Source organism: Equus caballus, chromosome 7 (genome assembly GCF_041296265.1).
Source record: "Equus caballus isolate H_3958 breed thoroughbred chromosome 7, TB-T2T, whole genome shotgun sequence".
Taxonomy (NCBI): Eukaryota; Metazoa; Chordata; class Mammalia; order Perissodactyla; family Equidae; genus Equus; species Equus caballus.
In genome coordinates, this window is record NC_091690.1 from 482,313 (window position 1) to 500,302 (window position 17,990).

At 70.6% G+C, this 17,990-nt stretch overlaps 2 protein-coding genes across 4 annotated transcripts; one reads left to right on the forward strand and one right to left on the reverse strand.

The window, feature by feature from the left end:
* The first annotated feature begins 581 nt into the window (after nucleotides 1-581).
* On the forward strand, nucleotides 582-9,283 carry GRIN3B (glutamate ionotropic receptor NMDA type subunit 3B). 3 transcript variants are annotated; one of them, XM_070272301.1, is made up of 10 exons: nucleotides 582-1,034; nucleotides 2,896-3,488; nucleotides 3,951-4,442; nucleotides 4,587-4,983; nucleotides 7,087-7,232; nucleotides 7,418-7,533; nucleotides 7,654-7,805; nucleotides 8,068-8,292; nucleotides 8,389-8,438; nucleotides 8,650-9,283. In XM_070272301.1, exons 1-10 carry the CDS (start codon nucleotides 606-608, stop codon nucleotides 9,083-9,085), a joined length of 3,036 nt encoding a protein of 1,011 aa, XP_070128402.1. In that variant the 5' UTR covers nucleotides 582-605; the 3' UTR covers nucleotides 9,086-9,283. The 3 variants fall into 3 exon arrangements, with proteins under 3 accessions (XP_070128402.1, XP_070128401.1, XP_023500072.2); XM_070272300.1 differs by having other exon boundaries at nucleotides 3,951-4,983; XM_023644304.2 differs by having other exon boundaries at nucleotides 3,951-4,983; nucleotides 8,128-8,292.
* Nucleotides 9,205-17,879, reverse strand: TMEM259 (transmembrane protein 259). The gene is made up of 11 exons (XM_023644305.2): nucleotides 17,500-17,879; nucleotides 12,906-13,157; nucleotides 12,242-12,341; nucleotides 11,730-11,840; nucleotides 11,305-11,427; nucleotides 11,128-11,228; nucleotides 10,963-11,020; nucleotides 10,763-10,846; nucleotides 10,565-10,697; nucleotides 10,396-10,495; nucleotides 9,205-10,298 (listed from the first exon to the last, which is right to left on the reverse strand). Exons 1-11 carry the CDS (start codon nucleotides 17,728-17,730, stop codon nucleotides 9,753-9,755), a joined length of 1,839 nt encoding a protein of 612 aa, XP_023500073.1. The 5' UTR covers nucleotides 17,731-17,879; the 3' UTR covers nucleotides 9,205-9,752.
* Nucleotides 17,880-17,990: the final 111 nt, after the last annotated feature.

A 17,990-nucleotide genomic window follows, 5' to 3' on the forward strand; every position in this document is an offset into this window, starting at 1 on the left:
GGGCAGAAGATCCACCCTATAGCTTTCCCATCAAACAGCTGCCTCAGTTTCCCCAGGGTGCACACGATGTTAGAACCCAGATGGGTGGGTCTGGGTAGACGCTGCTTCTTGGAGGTGGGAGGGGCTGCTGTGTGACCACAGCAGGGCAAATCCCGACCCCTCCGCGGCCTCAGTTTCCCTGACTGAACAAGGGGCAGCGTTCACAAGCCAGAGAGGAGATGGAGGGATCCCGGGAGGAAACAGGGGTGAGCTTGGGGGTCGATTTTGATGCAAGACCCTCCCGGGTGCTGCGCCCCGGTTTCCTCGTCTGTAGAGTGGGGCGTAGGCGGCCTGGCACGAGCGGGGAAGAGCAGTGGTTAGCTCCCGCGCCCACCACTGCCCCGCGCGGTGTGGACCTGGCGCCTCGGCTCCCCGCCGTGGGTGGGGGTCCGCTCCCCCTGGGGGTGCCCGGCTCGGGGACCCGGAGGCGGCGAGGGCGCACGGCGGCGGCCCGGGCAGGGAGGGGTGCGCGGCCCGGCGGGGCGGGGAGGGCGCGGCGGCGCCGGGCTGCGATCCCGCCTCCCGCGCGGTGGCCCCGGCCGCTCCGCCCCGCCCGCAACTTGGGGATGGAGTTTGTGCGCGCGCTGTGGCTCGGCCTGGCGCTGGCGCTGGGGCCCGGGCCCGCCGGGGGCCACCCGCAGCCGTGCGGGGTCCCTGCGCGCCCGGGGGGCTCCGTGCGCCTGGGCGTCCTCCTGCCCCGCGCGCCCGCCGCCCGCGCCCGCGTCCGCGCCGCCCTGGCCCTGGCCCCCGCCCTGGCGCCGCGGCTGCCGCGCAACCTGAGCCTGGAGCTGGTGGCTGCCGCCGCCCCCGCCCGAGACCCCGCCTCGCTGGCCCGCGGCCTGTGCCGGGCGCTGGCGGCTCCGGGCGTGGCGGCCGTGCTCGCCTTCCCCGGGGCGCGGCCCGAGCTGCTGCAGCTGCACTTCCTGGCGGCCGCCGCCGAGACCCCCGTGCTCAGCGTGCTGCGGCGGGAGGCGCGCGAGCCCCTGGGCGCCCCGGTACGCGCGGACGGGCGCGCGGGCGTCAGGGCGCGCGGGGCCCCGGGGGTCGGACGACGGAGGCCCCGGGATGCTCTTGGGGGCGCGCGGACCCGGGGGTCGGACGAGGGAGGCCCGGGGACGCTCTTGGGCGCGCAGACCGGGGGGCCGGATGCCGGAGTCCCTGGGGCGCACGGGACCCGGACTTCCGGACCCTGGATGCAGAGGCCCCCGAGGATGCCCAGGAGTCCGGGTGACGGGGGCCGTCTCTCGGGTCCTGGACCCCGGATGCCTCCCGGGGCGTAGGGACCTGGAACCGGAGGCAGGAGTCCAGGGGCCCGGGGACCCAGAGCCCCGGACCTGCAGCTTCGGACCCAGTGGGACGCCTCTGGACCCCGAGGGCGGAACCCACAGAACTCGGGTGCAGACCCCGTCCCCCGGGCCCTGGGGTGGAGTCCCGGCCCCGCAGCCGCTGCCCCTTCGGTCCCCGGACGCACCCACTTCCCGGTCCGAGGGCGCCTCCCGGTCCCGGCGCGCAGGGCTGCGGGGCTGGGACGGGGACGCGGGTCTCCTTGTTGGCTCTCCCGCCGGGCAGTTTTGGGGGCTGCGTGTCCAGGACTTCCTCGTTCCAGGGTCCTCCCTGAGACCTCGCCACCCCACAGCCTCCTCGATGGCCCCCTCGTGTCCCTGTCACCCCAAGCCCCTCTGCCCTCCTCCACCCCCTCCGGGTCTTGGCAGTGTCTTCTCTCTTCTTGGTTCCACCCCCAAGCCCTGACCGGGGTCCGAACAAGGGGAAGATGGGACAAGGAGGACAGAGGGTGTCTGGCGGAGCTGTGGGGACCCCATTGTGCCCCAGGGAAGGCCCCCTCCAGGGCCAGCAGGGAGGGGCCCAACGTGGGGCACGGGGGCTGGCAGGGCCTCCCTCCCTCCCAGCCCTCCTGGGAGCCCCTTCAGCCTGTCCTTGTCCTCGGGGACGCCTGGGGTCACTACCCGGTGGTCCCTGTGGCAGGCGGGTCCCCTCACCCCTGCCCCCCCAGGAGAGATGGGGACCCAGATCGAGGCCCGTGGCGCCCTCTGCTGCCACCTCCCGGAACTGCACCCCTGGGGGGACTGTCGGGTTTGGGGGGACTGACTCTGGCCCCCAGGGACTGAGCAGCTTCCCCAGCCTTTCCCACAGCCCGCGGCGCCCTGTCCCCAGCGAGGGACACCCTGCCCACCTTAGGTGTCTGGCAAAGCTCCCTCGTCATTCACAGGTTCAGGAAGTCCAGAACTTTCTGGGTGCCGCTGGGCACCGGGGGCCCCTTGGCCCCTGGCTTGGTGGGCACCGGGCGGTGGTGTGTCAGGAGGGGTCCCAAGAGGAAGTTGGCTCTGAGCAGGAGGGCATCGCCTAGTTCACGATACGGAGCCTCAGTCCTCGGTCCTCGAGGGGCTCCCAGAAGGGTGGGGTGGGCGAGGTCAGGAACGGGGTGAATGAGGGAGCCCAGGCTGGGAGAGTCCAGAGAGGAGCCAGGGTTCTTCCTGAGGGGCGAGGATGTCTGGATAGAGCAGGGACAATGGGGCTGGCTTTTGAAGGATGTGTAGGAGTCGGCTGGCATAGAGGGAGAAAGGGATTCCGGCTGGGGAACAGCATGTGAAAAAGCCTCAAATTGGGGGACCACCAGAGTGGCTGGAGATAAGAGAGCAGGCCCTGAATGCCAAGCCAAGGAGGCTGGGCTTTGTGCTGACGGCAATGGGGAGCCACAGAAGAGTTTAGAGCAGGAGTGGGTCTGGGAGGAGGCAGGCGCGAGGTCCAGTTATCAAGGGGACACCTGCCGATGGGGGCGGGAAGGGGCTGGTGGGACGTGGAGGCGGCCAGTCCTAACGGTGACCCACCCCTTCCCAGAACCCGTTCCACCTGCAGCTGGACTGGGCCAGCCCCCTGGAGACGCTGCTGGACGTGCTGGTGTCGGTGCTGCGGGCGCACGCCTGGGAGGACGTCGGCCTGGCGCTCTGCCGCGTGCGGGACCCTGGCAGCCTGGTGGCCCTGTGGACAAGCCGGGCTGGCCGAGCCCCGAAGCTCGTGCTGGACCTGAGCCGGCCGGCCGCGGGCGATGTGGGGCTGCGGGCGCGCCTGGCCCCGCTGGGGGCGGCGGCGGGGGGCGCGGTCCCGGTCCCCGCGGCCGTCCTCCTGGGCTGCAAGGCCGCCCGCGCCCTCCGCGTGCTCCGGGCTGCGCCCCCGGGGCCCCGCTGGCTGCTGGGCACGCCGTTGCCCGCCCAGGCTCTGCCCACCGTGGGGCTGTCGCCCGGGCTGCTGGCGCTGGGCGAGGCGGCGCGGCCCCCGCTCGAGGCCGCCGTCCTCGACGCCGTGGAGCTGGTGGCCCGGGCGCTGGGCAGCGCGGCCCGCGTGCAGCCAGAGCGAACCCTCCTCCCAGCCGCGGTCGACTGCGGCGCCCCGCCACCAGCTGGGTCCGAGTCCTCGGGCCGTTTCCTGGCGCGGTGAGTGGGGACCCTCATGGGGGCGGCTCTGACTGCAGTTGGGAAATACAGCATTATTGGGCACTTGCTGTATACAGAGCACTGTCCCCATGAAACAGGTAGTTCTGTCCTTGTCTTCGGGCGAAGCAGAGCCTGAGACGAGGGTCCTGGTTGGGGGCTCAGGGTGGGAGCAGGAGCTGAGCAGGGAGGTGGTCTCACTGGAGTGGCCTCGGCCTGAGCCCCCACCGGCCCTGGAGCTGAACCGCCCCCCACAGTCAGCAGCACGTCAGGCCTGGCGGTCAGTCGTTGGCTCGGGCAGGGCTGTGGTCACAGCCTCCAGGTTCTGGGGGCTCCAGCCGGTCCAGGGATCTGGTGCGGGGGACCCAACAGCGTCCACTGTGGTCCCCAGGTGTGCGCTCAGAGAGGCGAGGGGCGCGGGGGGTCCGTCGCCGGCCCCTGATGCCTGTCCCCGCCTCCCGCCAGGTTCCTGGCCAATACGTCCTTCCAGGGCCGCACAGGGCCCGTGTGGGTGACCAGCTCCTCCCAGGTGCACATGTCCCGGCGCTTCCAGGTGTGGACCCTCCGCCGGGACCCGCGGGGTGCGCCGGCCTGGGCCACCGTGGGCAGCTGGCGTGATGGGCGGCTGGAGCCGGAACCGGGGAGCATGGCCGTGCGACCCCCACCCCCGCCGGGCGCCCGGGCCCGGCCCCGGCTGCGCGTGGTGACGCTGGTGGAGCACCCGTTCGTGTTTGCCCGCGAGCCGGACGAGGACGGGCAGTGCCCGGCTGGCCAGCTGTGCCTGGCGCCCGGCACCAACGACTCAGCCGCCCTGGACGCGCTGTTCGCGGCGCTGGCGGCCGGCTCGGTGCCCCGCGGCCTGCGAAGGTGCTGCTACGGGTACTGCATCGACCTGCTGGAGCGGCTGGCGGAGGACGCGGCCTTCGACTTTGACCTCTACATCGTGGGCGACGGCAAGTACGGCGCCCTGCGCGACGGCCGCTGGACCGGCCTGGTGGGCGACCTGCTGGCCGGCCGGGCGCACATGGCCGTCACCAGCTTCAGCATCAACTCGGCGCGCTCGCGGGTGTTGGACTTCAGCAGCCCCTTCTTCTCCACCAGCCTGGGCATCCTGGTGCGCGCGCGGGACACGGCCTCGCGCCTGGGCGCCTTCACGTGGCCGCTGCACTGGTCCATGTGGCTGGGCGTCTTCACGGCCCTGCACCTCACCGCGCTCTTCCTCACGCTGTACGAGTGGCGCAGCCCCTACGGCCTCACGCCCCGCGGCCGCAACCGCGCCACCGTCTTCTCCTACTCCTCGGCCCTCAACCTCTGCTATGCCATCCTCTTTGGCCGCACGGTGTCCAGCAAGACGCCCAAGTGCCCCACGGGCCGCCTGCTCATGAACCTCTGGGCCATTTTCTGCCTGCTCGTGCTGTCCAGCTACACCGCCAACCTGGCCGCCGTCATGGTCGGCGACAAGACTTTTGAGGAGCTGTCGGGGATCCACGACCCCAAGGTGGGCGGCCACACGGCCCGGGGAGGGGGGTGCAGAGCTGGGAGGCCGGGACCGGCCCCAGGTGGGCGTCCACTCCTGTGTACGTTTGTTGAGCACCTGCTGTGTGCCAGGCACTGGGGACGCAGCTGGGACAAAAATGAGGCAAGGTCCTCGTCCCCAGGGGGAGATGGCAAGAGTCAAGACAGAGAAAATAGCTGGTGTGTGTGGTGACAAAGAACCAGGGAGAAAAGTAAGGCAGAGGGGGGACACAGGGAGGGCTGGGGGCCGTTTTCTCAATGGGGGTGACGTCTGAGGGACTTTTACGTAGGTGTCAGTAGGACCGTTGCAGAAAAAGGGCACAGCCATGCAAAGGTCCTGGGGCGGGAGCAGGGTGAGCGAGGGGCGAGGGCATGGAGGGGACAGAGGGGGCAGGTCATGCAGGTGTCGTGGATGCAGGAGGACCTGGGCCTCGAAAGTGGGTCCGACTGAGACAGAACTTTGGCCGGGAGCCTCGGAGGGCCGCAGGCAGAGCAGGGGTATGCCCCACTCCACACGTTGTTCTTTTTGAATGAAAAATCCTGAGTATTCCTGAGTAGGGAGCAATGGACACCGGGAACCAGCCCATTGCCCAACTCCACAATCACGTCCCTACCGATTGCGCCCACACCGAGCCCCGGGCGCTGGATTATCGTGGACACAACTCCCAGACGCTGTGTCATTTCCCGTAAACATCCCGGGGATGTTGGCAAACGTCAGGGGCCAGTTTTCCCGGTTGTCTTTTTTTTTTTTTTTTTTCACGGTTTGTTTGAATTTGGACCCAAAACACGCCAACATGGAGGATGGTAGAAACCCCTCGAATCCCGGTTCTCTCTCCATCTCTTTTCCCCACCGATTTGCTCGTTGGAGAATCGTGGGTTTTTGGTCCCGTGGCGTTTCCCACTGTCTGGATGTGGCTGGTTGTGTCCCCTGCGGGGTGTCTAGCCTGTTGTCCTGCCCCCCCGCCTCTGCCCGTGTCCTCCGTAAACGGGCAGTAAAGCCCAGACGCTGGGCTGGCCGATGGGCTGACCGCTCGCCACGGGCATGGTTACCTTTCAAGTTAATCACAGTGGATGGAAGCGCTCAGCAGCCATGAGAGGACAGCACAGGGACAGAGTGCTTCCACCGCCAGAGACTGGTAGGTGGCACTGCTCTAGGGCTCAACTGACTTGGGTCTGCTTTTTTTGTTTTTGGGTTTTTTTTGAGGAAGATTAGCCCTGAGCTAACATCTGTTGCCAATCCTTCTCTTTTTTGCTGAGGAAGACTGGCCCTGAGCTCACATCCGTACCCATTTTCCTCTACTTTATGTGTAAGATGCCTGCTACAGCATGGCTTGACAAGCGGTGCCATGTCCGCACCCGGGATCCGAACCGGTGAAGCAGAACATGCGCACTTAACCGCTGCGCCACCGGGTGGGCCTCGGGTCTGCCTTTCTGGAGGAGGCGCCGGTCACTGTGACCACCCGCTCGTTCACTAGAAGCCTGCGCTGACCCGGGGTGGCACCAAGACCGGCCGAGGGGACTGCGCTGGCCCAGGAGGGATGCTGGGGGGACGGTGGGCCCGGCCTGGTGGGGACCACAGAGACCCAGAACAGTGGGCAGGGGCCGGGTGTCCTGAAGGTGGAGCCCACGGGACGTGCGGACGGACGGACAGACGTGGAGAGGAGAGGGAGGGAGGAGGGAGGGAGGAGCTGCGCTGACGACATGGGCACCCGGGGTTGGGGGGCAGATCGGGAGGGGGTCTCGGACGTGGTGAGCTTAGGGCGCCTGTGGGACCCCAAGGGGAGACGGGAGGAGGAGTGGGGTTCATGGTCAGATCTGCGTGGAGAGGGACGTGCGGGAGTTTACAACTGCGGTTTTCAACTTGGCGGTTCTGCCCCCCGGGGGACCCTGGACCACGTCTGGGGACGTCTGTGGTTGTCACAACTGGGGGCGCTGCTGGCATCGAGAGGGTGGGGACCAGGGATGCTGCCCGACCCCCCACAGCGCCCCGGACGGCCCCCCAGAGAGTGACCCGGCCCCAAGCCGCCGGGCGGAGGGGGCCGTCGGGGCGGGGACGGCCTGGCGCTGACCGGCGGGCGGCCCGCAGCTGCACCACCCGTCCCAGGGCTTCCGCGTGGGCACCGTGCGGGAGAGCAGCGCCGAGGCCTACATCAAGGCGAGCTTCCCCGAGCTGCACGCGCACATGCGGCGCCACGGCGCGCCCACCACGCCCCACGGCGTCGCCATGCTCACGTGAGGCCGGGGCGGGGCTGGGGGCGGGAGGCGGGGCTGGGGGCGGAGCCAGGACGGGGGCGGGAGGCGGGGCCGGAGGCGGGGACCGCGGGGCCGGCGGCGGACCCAGGACGGGGGCGGGGCCGGCGGCGACGGCGGTGGGGGCGTTCTGGGCACGTTGCGCTCACCGCACCCCCGCCCCGCAGGAGCGACCCCCCCAAGCTCAACGCCTTCATCATGGACAAGGCGCTCCTGGACTACGAGGTGTCCATCGACGCCGACTGCAGGCTGCTGACCGTGGGCAAGCCCTTCGCCATGGAGGGTGAGAGGCCTTGGGGCCGGGTGATCTGGGGCAGCGGGGACCCGTCGAGGGCTCGAGGGGGCACAGCGCCCCTGCGGCTGTCCTCCAGCCTGGCCTCAACCCCGCCCCGGCCTCCGCCAGGCTATGGCATCGGCCTCCCCCAGAACTCGCCGCTCACCTCCAACCTGTCTGAGTTCATCAGCCGCTACAAGTCGTCAGGCTTCATCGACCTGCTGCATGACAAGTGGTACAAGATGGTGCCTTGTGGGAAGAGGGTCTTCGCAGTTACAGAGGTGGGATGGGGCCCCGGACACAGGGCGGGGGTAGGCGTGGGGGCCCTGAGCCTGCGTGGGCCTTGACTGAAGTGGCCAACCCCATGCTCGTTTCCAAGATGTGGATTTGTCTGCTTTTGTGCACTTCTATTCATCCTGCGAAACCCCAGCTTCAGCGCCCTCTCCTCCATGAAACCTCACTCCTTAACAAGGAGCCTGAGCCTCCTGGTCCAGCTCCACAGCCCCAGGCCCCTCCCTCTGGTCCCACTCTCGCCTCCCCCAGGCCAGGGCCCCCCAAAGGGCTGACGTGACCGCGCAGGGCTTGCCCGCGTTCGGCCCGCAGACCCTCCAGATGGGCATCTACCACTTCTCGGGGCTCTTCGTGCTGCTCTGCCTCGGCCTGGGCAGCGCCCTGCTGAGCTCTCTGGGCGAGCACGTCTTCTACCGCCTGGCGCTGCCGCGCATCCGCAGGGGCAACAAGCTGCAGTACTGGCTGCACACGAGCCAGGTGAGGGGCAGCACGCGGGGGCGGGCGCGGGGGGGTGTGGAGGCGGGCTCCGGCCCAGCCTGACCCCAACGCCGCCGCCCCTGTCCGGGCTCCTAGAGGATCCACCGCGCCCTCAACACGGAACCGCCCGAGGAGCCGGAGCCCAGGTAAGGGCCCCGGGGTCGGTGCCCACCCCCCAGTTCGACGCCCGCCCTCAAGCGCCCCCCGCCCCACGCGAGGACCGGGACAGCTCCGCCCACGCCAGCCGCGCCCTCCTCGGGGACTCTGACCCCGGAGCGCAGGGCGGGCCGTGGGTGGGCGCGGCCGACCCTGCCCTGGGCGACACCGGCCCAGCCCCGTGTGCCCCCCCGTCCCCAGGGCTCCCGAGGAGCAGCGGGACACGCCGGCCGCCCCCGCGGGTCCCGGGCGCTGCACACGGGTGCGCGGGGCCGTGGCGCGGGAGCGTCGCGTGCGCTTCCTGCTGGAACCGGCAGTGGCCGCCGCCGCCCCGGACGCGGACGCGGACGCCGACACCGACACCGACGCGGCCGGGTCGCCCGAGGGCCCCGTCTGGCTCCGCTCCAATGGCCGCCCGCCCGCCGCACCGCCCACGGGCGCCCCCGGGCCCAGCGAGCGGGAGGCGGGCCCGGCGGAGCTGGAGGCGCTGGAGCGGCGCATCGCGGGCGCGCGGGAGCGGCTGCGCCGGGCGCTGGCGCGGCGCGGGGAGCTCCTGGCCCAGCTCGGGGACGGCGCCCGCCACCGGCCGCTGCGCCTGCTCCGGGCCCGCGCGGAGGGGCCCCGGGCCGCCCGGTGACCGCGGGGAGCACGCCCCGCCGGCCCGCGCCTGCGCAGAAGCCAGCCCGCCCGGGAGCCGGCCCCGGGCCCTCCTCAACTCGCCCCCCGCACGCTCGCACACGCACGCGCACACCGAGCCGCCGGCGGGCCGCTGTCAGCAGTTTATTCTATATACAAACACAATTTTGTTCACTGCAATTAAATAGAGTGGAATGAGCGCCTTCCGCCTCCCTCGCGAGAGACGCGCGCGGCCGCCGCCCCTCCGGCCCGGCGCGCACACGGGGCAGGGGCCCGGGAAAAGGCACTGCGCACGACGGAGCACCAGCCGCCGGGCCGGGACGGCGCGGGCCCCCACCCCTGCTCCCCCTGCTCTGCCCCACAGCTCACTCCAGACCTTCCACCACCCCCTTCCAGAACCTTCCATGGAGCCCTGCCCCCCTCTCCTGCTCGGCTCATCGGCCTGCGTCTGTTTCCTATGGGGCCCACCAGCAGCGGCAGGGGCAGCCTCGGACAGTCCACACTCGGGAGAAGCCCTCCTCTGGGCAAACCTGGTGGGCCCGGGCACCAGCCGCGGCAGGCCGGGCGCTCCCAGGGCCCCGGGGCACAGCTCCCCCGAGCCGGAGGGCTCCAGCCAGGTCACGCCCGGCCAGTCGGGATGGCCAGGGACAGGTTCAGCCGCCCAGGGCTCAGGAGCCAACGTCCAAGGGCACATCTGCTGGGGCCACAGCCTCGGGGCTGGGGCCACCCACTCCAGTGGCCGGGGCGGCTGTGTCAGGTGCTAGGGAGTCACTTGGAGGGGGAGCGTTCTGGGGGGCCCGCGGTAGCCCCCCGCCGGGGCTCAGCGAGCTGGCCGTCCGCCGCTCCAAGAGGGAGGCGCTCAAGCCGGACAGGAAGGAGGCGTCCGTGATGATGGCGGCCGTCTCCGCCATCCAACCCAGGTCGCCACTGGCCGCCGCAGCCACCGAGGCCGCCGCGGCCACCAGGGAACTGGGCGCCTCAGCCACAGGCCCGGGGCCCGCACCGCCACCCGGCGAGCCAGGGCCCAGGGCGGCGGGCTGGCCTGCAGGGTCGGGGGCGGCCGCCGGGGCGCCCCCGTTGTTGTTGAGGTCGTCGGGCAGTGCGGTGGGGGCGCCGGGGCCCAGCGGGGGCGTCTGCAGGAGCAGCTCCTGGATGCGCACCTGCTGCAGGATGGCGGGCAGCTCGTAGTGGTGGAAGAAGTAGATCATGGAATGCTGCGGGGGGCGCCGGGTCAGCGGGGCCGGGCCGAACCCGGCCCTTGGAACCCCCAACGACCCGAGGGCAGCCCCCCCACAGGGAGGCGGGCCTGACCTGGATGAAGAGCCAGGAGGTGACGAGGGCCAGGCTGCTGTACTGCCCGTTGAAGCGGTAGTGGTAGGCGTAGAAGGCGAAGTGGTACAGGTAGAAGAACCTGCGGGCGGGGGGGGGGGGTGAGCCACTGCCCGCCACGGACACCCCCCACCCCGGACGCCCTGCTCACCGGAGCCAGTGCCGCTTGCTGGTGCTGGTGTGGCAGCAGATGGCGTCGTACTGGTCAGCCAGCCACACGATGAGGATGATGTAGAAGGCCGTGGTGGTGTCATTGAAGAACTCGGACATGATGGCCTCCATCCCTGCGGGGACCGGGGCGTTGGACGGGGCAGCCGGGGGGGGCAGCAGGGGCGGGCGGGGTACTCACCCACGAGGGCCAGGATGACGGTCAGCAGGGGCGCGGCGGGGAAGGCGATGGCCATGTTCATCTCCAGCATCTGCAGCAGGTCCACTGCGGGCAGAGGGCGGCGGGTGGGCAGACCGGGTGAGGCGCCCGGCGGCCGGGGGTGGGCAGGGGCCACGGGGCCTGGGGCTGAGCCCGCGCGCCGGCCCGGCTGGGAAACTCACCAATGAAGACGAAGATCTGGTGGTGGGAGTAGCGGAGCAGCATGGATACGCTCAGGGTCTGCAAGGGGGCCGCGTGAGGCCTGGGGAGGGCCGCCGGACCCGGCCCCGCAACCCCCCAGCGCCCCCGCCCGGCCCGCGCTCCCCTGCAGCCGCCGCCGCACTCACAAAGATGACCATGATGACGAAGGCCGCCAGGTAGGAGGTGCGCGCCATCCACATGCTCACGAAGCGGTAATGCTCCCCCGACACCACGTTCCGCAGGAAGCCTGTGGGGGGCAGGCTGAGTGCCGGCTGCGCCCCGGCCTGTCCCCCACCCCCGCCCCGCCCTGCATGCCGCCGCACCCTTGTTCTCCTCGTTCTCAGCCAGGCCCTTCACGCTGGACATGAGGATGTCGTCGTATCCCAGAAACTCGGCCAGCAGCAGGCGGCTGAAGCGGTCCCCGAAGCATTGGTCCCGCGTGGGGTCTGTGGGCAGCCCGGGACGCGGTGTGTGCCTGGCCAGGCCCCGGGGAGCCCAGACCTCCTCTCTGAGCGGGGAGCCTCCCCACGGGAGCAGCACCGTGACCCTGAGCAACAGGTGGGCCGGGGCCCGGGAGGGGGCTTCCCGCGGCTGCGGAGCAGGCGGCCCCCAGACCTGGGGACGGTCCAGACCTGGGACTCAAGTGCTTGTGGGTCACCCCGCCCAGGCCCTCTCGGAGGAGACCCGAGAGCTGGGGCCGGGACGCTCTGCCTGTGGTGGGGGCTCGCGGGTCGCAGGGGAGACTCACCCAGGGTGACCACCATGACGGGGATGCTGAGCCGCTGCCGCGTGGCCTGCGACAGCCGCAGGAAGCCGTACTCCAGCGAGTACTCCACGATGTACTCGTCCTGCGGCCACCCTGCGGGTGCCCCAGGCCCGGTCAGCGCGGAGCCCCGCCCACGCCCTGGGAGGGGCTGGGTGACCACACGCCTGGCTCGTGGGCGGCTGGTCAGACAGCACCCACAGGACTTTCTAGGTGCAGGCAGGGGAGGGGCGGGTTCCCCAAGAACGTGCAGCTCTGAGCTGCAGGGCCTGACCCCTTCAGAGGAGGGTCCCAAGGAGGGGGAGCCAGGGCCCGGGAGCATCTCCCACGGCCTCACGTGCTGCTGAGAGATAGGGAAACGGAGGCACGGAGCAGCCACTCCCCAGCCCGCGCTGGTCTGGCTGCTGGGAGCAGTAGCCCCTCTGGCCAGGCGGTGCCCCCAGAGAGCCCCTGAGGTGACCTCAGCTGCTATGGCGGCCGCGGCCCGGCGTGCGTACCTTTCGAGGGCGTCTCGGGGAAGGGGAACTCCGGGCTGTCGTTCAGGGCCGCGGCGCTGCCCGGCGGCTTCAGCACCTTGGGTTCGATGTCGAGCTCGAACTGCAGAGGGTGTGGGGGGCACCGAGAGGTGGGGCGGCGCCAGGGGGTCCGGCCCTGGGCCACCTCTGCCTGACGTCCTCCACTTCTGGGGCCGAGGGCCTCTGACCCACAGCCAATCAAAGACCCAAGCCAAGACCCCTTGAGTGGTCATCTCCAGGCGGGGGTCTGCCCCCAAAGCTGGGGGGGCAGAGGGCTCAAGTTGGGAGGACAGGCCTCCTGGCGAGCTCTGCACCAACACCGCACCTGCCCGGGCCCACCCCAACTCTGACCGCCCCAGCACCTCCCTCCTGGCCCGTCAGTGTGGCGTCACCTGCACGCCTCCAGTGAGAGGCGCACAGCACCTCTGCAGGAGCCGCACCAGCAACTGGGGCCCTGGGGCCTCCCTCTCGGGCCCCAGAACTCGGCCAGGCCCTCCAGGTGACAGCCAGGAAACGACCGACCCAAGTGGGCCAGCAGTGCCGCCTGCCCCAGGCCCCAGCGGGAAGCAGGCCGGGCTGGTGAGCCAGGCCCGGCGAGGGCGTGTGCTCCAGGCAGCACCTCCTAGGCGGCAGGCGGCCAGCGCACCTTGACGGAGCTGTTGGCGAACATCTCCACGGTCAGCTCCTCCTCCTCCTCCTCCTCCTCCACCAGGCCCGCAGCCAGGCCGCCGCCGTCGCAGAACTGCAGGAGGACGGGCGCGCGGCTCGAGTTGGGCTGCACCTCCACGCGCAGAATGCCCTCCCGCGGCCAGCGGTCGCGCACATGCTCCAGGCAGTTGATGGGGGAGCGCGAGAAGACGATGTGGATGTAGGCCAGCACGAAGAGCACGAACAGGGCCTGTGGGACAGCGGGCACTTCCTGGGACTGCCCCGGGGGGCCTGCGGGACCCGCCCAGAGAGGCCCGGCTGGGGCCCACCTGATGGGACCCACCAGAGCACAGGGTGCCATCACCCACCACTCTGTCCCGCAAGGCTCTCCCTGCCCTTGGTGCACTCTGACCCGCCAGTTAAAGCCAGCTGCCCTCTACCCGGCGGGCATGGCCAGCTGCATCTGCCAAGGACACGGCCAGCCCTCAGGAACTGGGCCAAGGGCCCCACGGCAGGGCCAGCTCGCTTGGCGTCTCTGAGGCGTGGTGTCCCCATCTGTAAAATGGGGACAGCACTGGCTCCCACTAGGCGGGCCTGCCCCCAGGAAACACTGGGCCACATCTGGTGACATCTATGGTTGTCACACTGGGGGAGCTCCGGGCATTGAGGGGGTGGGGCCAGGGATGCTGCTCAACACCCCACAGTGCCCAGAACGGCCCACACAGACAGTGACCCGGCCCCGACGTCAGCAGTGCTGGGGGGACCCCGCCCCGTGTCAGGCTACAACAGCACCTTCTGCATGGCTCACAGTAGATGTGTCAGAAGGGCCACCCCCTCCCCAGGAGCCCACCTCCCCAGCTGACGATTATGCTTCTCATGAGCCCTTAGCGGACAAATGTTACCCTCCCGGCCCAGACACGGTGTCCAGGACATCACTCCCGTGTCCCACCTGCTGCCCCACTCCTTGAGGAGAGTCCCCAGCTCGCCCAAGGTGGTGCCCACCATCGCCCCAGGAAAGTGGCGTCAGCAAGCTCATGACCCCAGGAGCTGCTCAGAGATGGGGTGATCCCCGAGCTGGGCTGGCAGAGCCTCTGAGACGCCCCCACAGCCAAGCCCCGCTCTCCAGGAGAGCTGACCATGGTTGAAAACCACAGCCCACAAGAGGCCAGAGCACAAAGCCCCTCCTGGCCCAGCGAGCTGCCCATGGCCACTTAGGGCCACACGGCCACCAGCCAGAACCTCACCCCTTCCATGCCCTGCCACATGCCCCAGAGGGTAGTGCTAACACCACCCGGGGGCACCAGCCTCCCCTCTGGAGCTCACCCTGCAGCCCTGGTGAAGGCTGGGGCAGCAGGGCGCCCGCCCCGTCCTAGCCAGGACACTGTGACCTGAGGGGGACAGAGCGCCAGAGAATGGGGAGAGGCCCCTTTCTGGGCACCCTGTGTAGTCCTGGATCCAGCCACTCCCGCAGCTGGGGCGAGCCCACCCGAGGCCCTCAGCTGTGCCAGCCCCGATCTTCCTCCCCTGGGCCACTCGAGCCGAGGGCACCGCTGAGATGTGGGCAGAGAGAGGTGGCCCCGCCCAGACCCCAGGTGTGCAGGTCGAGGGCGGACGCTGAAGCCAAGGCCAGAGCCAGGGCCTCAGCTGCAGAGTGTCCCACAGGCCAGGCAGCCTGCTCCCTGAGGCGTGGCTGCAGGCAAGCACCCCGGGGACCTGCACTCCAGCGTCGTGTCCGGGGGCCCGCTGAGCCAGAGACGGGTCGTGAGGCCTGGGACCCGCCACCCTCGGCTCAGCCCACCAGGCTCTGCAGGCCAGATGTCCAGTGGGAGCCGAGCCCAGGACGCCGCCCACTGTGGGCCAAGAGGACAGCACGGCACAACCTGCCAAGACGGCACCAGAAATGCTGACACAACACGGAGCCGGACGCCAGGGGCCACCCGTGCACCGCCCCACACTCGCGCCTGACATCGCCTGGGTTTATAGGCGGGGGACCTTACAGACGGGGGGACTGGAGCAGCGAGGTCACACGGCCAGGAGGGAACCCAGGAGGTAAGCCCCGAGGACACGTGAAGGAGAGACCTGGCGGCACCCAGGCGCATGATGCTGCTGAGCAGCCCCCAGGGCCCAGCGCCACCGTGGGGCCTTCGCCAACGGCCCCACCAGCACCTTGATCGCTACCTGAGGCCCCAGGTGGGGTCGACTGCCCTTGACAGAGGGGGTGGGTCCCTGGGGGCGGGGCCAGGAGTTTCTGCCCCAACTGACGAGGCCCGCCCCCGATCCGGGCCTCAGTTTCCCCATTATGGAACAAGCAGGCAGAATCGGTTTCAGTCCCCTCCAGACCTGTCATCAGCCACACAGGGCAGCCCCAGGTGAGGCGGCACCAGGCAGCCCTCCCCGCTTCTCCCTTTTAGGGATTTCAGGAGTCTCATCCATGGCCTTCCCACCCTCTGACCAGCAGGGTGGTCCGGTCACCCCTCAGGTCTGGGGTGATACAGCCCCCCAATTTCTGCCACCCCAGAGAACCCTGTGCTCTCACCTCCCTGGCTGCACTGGCTTTGCTGTTCTGCCAGCTCCAGGGCCTTTGCACAGGCTGTTCCTGCTGCCTTCTCGAGGCTGCAGCTGCCGCATGTCACACAGACCGCATGCCCCACAGCCAGTCTGTCCCTTCCTCCTCATCTGCCCACTCCCCCCTGGGTCCCAGGGCCCAGCTTGAGGTGGCATGGGGAACAGGTTCAGGGATCCCACTCAGAGCAGGGACCCTAGGGGCTTCAGACACATCCTCTCCTTAATCCTTGGGGACCCCGAGGGCACCCCATCACCTCTGCTGCCCACATTGGTGCCCCTCCCGCCATGGCCTCCTGCTCGGGGCTGCAGGGTCAGGAAGCCCAGGGTCCAGAGTCCAGTGCCAGCTCTGGGCCTTCGCGCCAGGAGAACCAGCCGAGGTGGCAGCCCAGGCGGGTGGGGGGACGGGCTTCTAAGGGCCCCAAACACGGGCCCAGCGGCCACCTCTTGCCCCCAGCAGCTGGCATGTGGGACACAGGTCCCCAAACGGCCTGAGGAGGGCGGGGAAGCGGGCACCTGGGCAGCCCGCAGCAGGAGCTGGCGGAACCGGCGGCCCAGGAAGAGGCCGAGAGGAAGTCCGCGAGGGGACCTCGGTCTCGCAGCGAGAGTCCGGAAGCCGGCGACCGGAAACACAGCAGCGGGCGTTCTGGAACTTGAGGCGGCTCAGAACCAGCCGCCGGCCTCACGTGCCGACGGGAACTGGGGCAGATTCCGGGAACGAGGGGCCTCGCCGCTCCAGCTCAGCGGAGACGAACTCGGGGCTGACGCCTCTGGGGCCACCTGCCCAGGGCCTGTCTGCTGGTCGCCCCAAACACCCATCTGCTCCTAAACCGGGGAGCAGCAGACAGAGCCCAGCCCCTCAGAAGTGGCCCCATCTGAGGTCTGGGGAGGACAGGGCTCCCTCTCCTCCACGCGGCTTCTGTCCCCACTCTCAGGCATCCACAGACCCCAGGAGCCCAATAAAGGAACCCCGATCCCATAATCCTCCACAGCCCCACTCACAGCCTCCGAAGGGGCCCCGAGCGGTCCTGGGGAGGGGAGGGGGCAAGAGGGCCACCTCAGCATGGCCTCACCAGGCAGAGAGCAGGCCACTCTGGCCCACGAGGGACTGGGGGGCTCAAGGGCCCCCGGGAGGCTGTGGCCAGCCCACACCCAGGTCGGTCCGGGCCCCACTGGCGCTCCTTCCACCAAACCCCAAAGAACCAGCAGGTCCTGACCAACCAGGCCGGCCACGCCCCAGCACCTGACCATCAGCATCAGCCGCTCTGTGCAGCCCAGGAGCCCAGCCAGCACCCCGGCCCGGCCCGCGGCAGGTGTCAGGCGACACCTGGGACCGCCCTGTGCTCGGGAACCCCGGCCCCCGGCCCAGCAAGCTCCTTCCCGGGGGGGAGACCCCTTCTCGGACGGGCCGGGCGGTGCCCCCGCGGGTGGACGCGCAGAAGCTCGCGGGCCCGGCTGAGCCGCCAGCGGCAGCGCCGGCTGTGACTTTGTCACCAAGCCTGGCGAGTGACCTCGGTCAGGTCACGCTCCCGTGAAGCCCAGAGAAGGAGCACGGCGGGGGCGGCAGGGGCGCAGTGGAAGGTCCCCAGGGTGGGAGCCCCCGGAAGGCGCGGCGGCAGGAGGAGCGGGGCCGGGAGCAGCTCGCGGGGCAGCCGGTGGCCCGGGGGTGTGTCCCGGGGGCGCGGCCGCCGCGGGCTTTGGGGAGACCCGGGGTTGGAGATCGGGGCGGGACGGGCCCGGGTGGGGGGGTGCACGGGGTCACAGGGCGAGAGGCTCCCGGCGGGTCGGGGCCTGGGGAGGATGGGGGTGGGCGCGGCCCGGAGCCGGGACCAGGAGCCACCACGGGATGACACCCGGTCCTTCCCAGGTGGACGTCTCGGGGCAGGCGGGCAGGGGTCAGGGGTCGCAGGGTCCCCAGCGGGTCGGGTCTAGTCCCCCAGGTGGGAAGGCTCGGTGGCCCGGGCGCGTCGGGGTCAGGGGGCGCAGGCCCGCCGCCGGGGTCAGGGGTCGGGGGTCGGGGCCGCGGTCACCTTGAGCAACACGAAGAACTCGAAGAGGCGGCGGAAGGCGGGCGGGAAGAGCCGCGAGTAGGTGACAGCCATCTTGAAGAAGAGCGCGTGGAAGAGCCGGTCGCGCACGTTGATGAGTGGGTTGGGGTTCAGGTTGGGGGTGCGTGGCCCGCGCGCGGGGGCCGGGCCGCCGCCGCCGCCGCCGCCGTTAGGCCCGGGCGCCGGGGCCCCGGGCGCCGCGTGCTCCGACATGCCGTCCCGCGTCGCGCCCTTAGCGGTCCGCGGGTCCCCGAGCGCGCCTCCCGGCAGCCATGGGCCGTCCCCGCCGCCGCCGCCCGCTCACGGCCGCCCGGCCGCCGCCGCCATCTTCCGCCTCCGCGTCCTGCTGACGCCTGCGAGTCGCCGCGCCCGGCCAGAGCGGCCCCTGCGCCCGCGGGGCACGCTGGGATGCCGGCGGCCGACCCGCGGAGGCCCCGCCTGCTCGCTCGGCCGCGCCGCTCGGGGACGCTGCG

Coding starts and splice junctions, on each gene's coding strand:
- GRIN3B (XM_070272300.1), top strand. CDS start 606: ATGGAGTTTGTGCGCGCGCTGTGGCTCGGCCTGGCGCTGGCGCTGGGG. Junction 7,806..8,067: donor GGGTCTTCGCAGTTACAGAG/GTGGGATGGGGC, acceptor CGCCTCCCCCAG/GCCAGGGCCCCCCAAAGGGC. Junction 8,293..8,388: donor ACTGGCTGCACACGAGCCAG/GTGAGGGGCAGC, acceptor CCGGGCTCCTAG/AGGATCCACCGCGCCCTCAA.
- TMEM259 (XM_023644305.2), bottom strand. CDS start 17,730: ATGTCGGAGCACGCGGCGCCCGGGGCCCCGGCGCCCGGGCCTAACGGC. Junction 11,841..12,241: donor CCCCGAGACGCCCTCGAAAG/GTACGCACGCCG, acceptor GGGCACCCGCAG/GGTGGCCGCAGGACGAGTAC. Junction 10,847..10,962: donor CCAGATCTTCGTCTTCATTG/GTGAGTTTCCCA, acceptor CTCTGCCCGCAG/TGGACCTGCTGCAGATGCTG.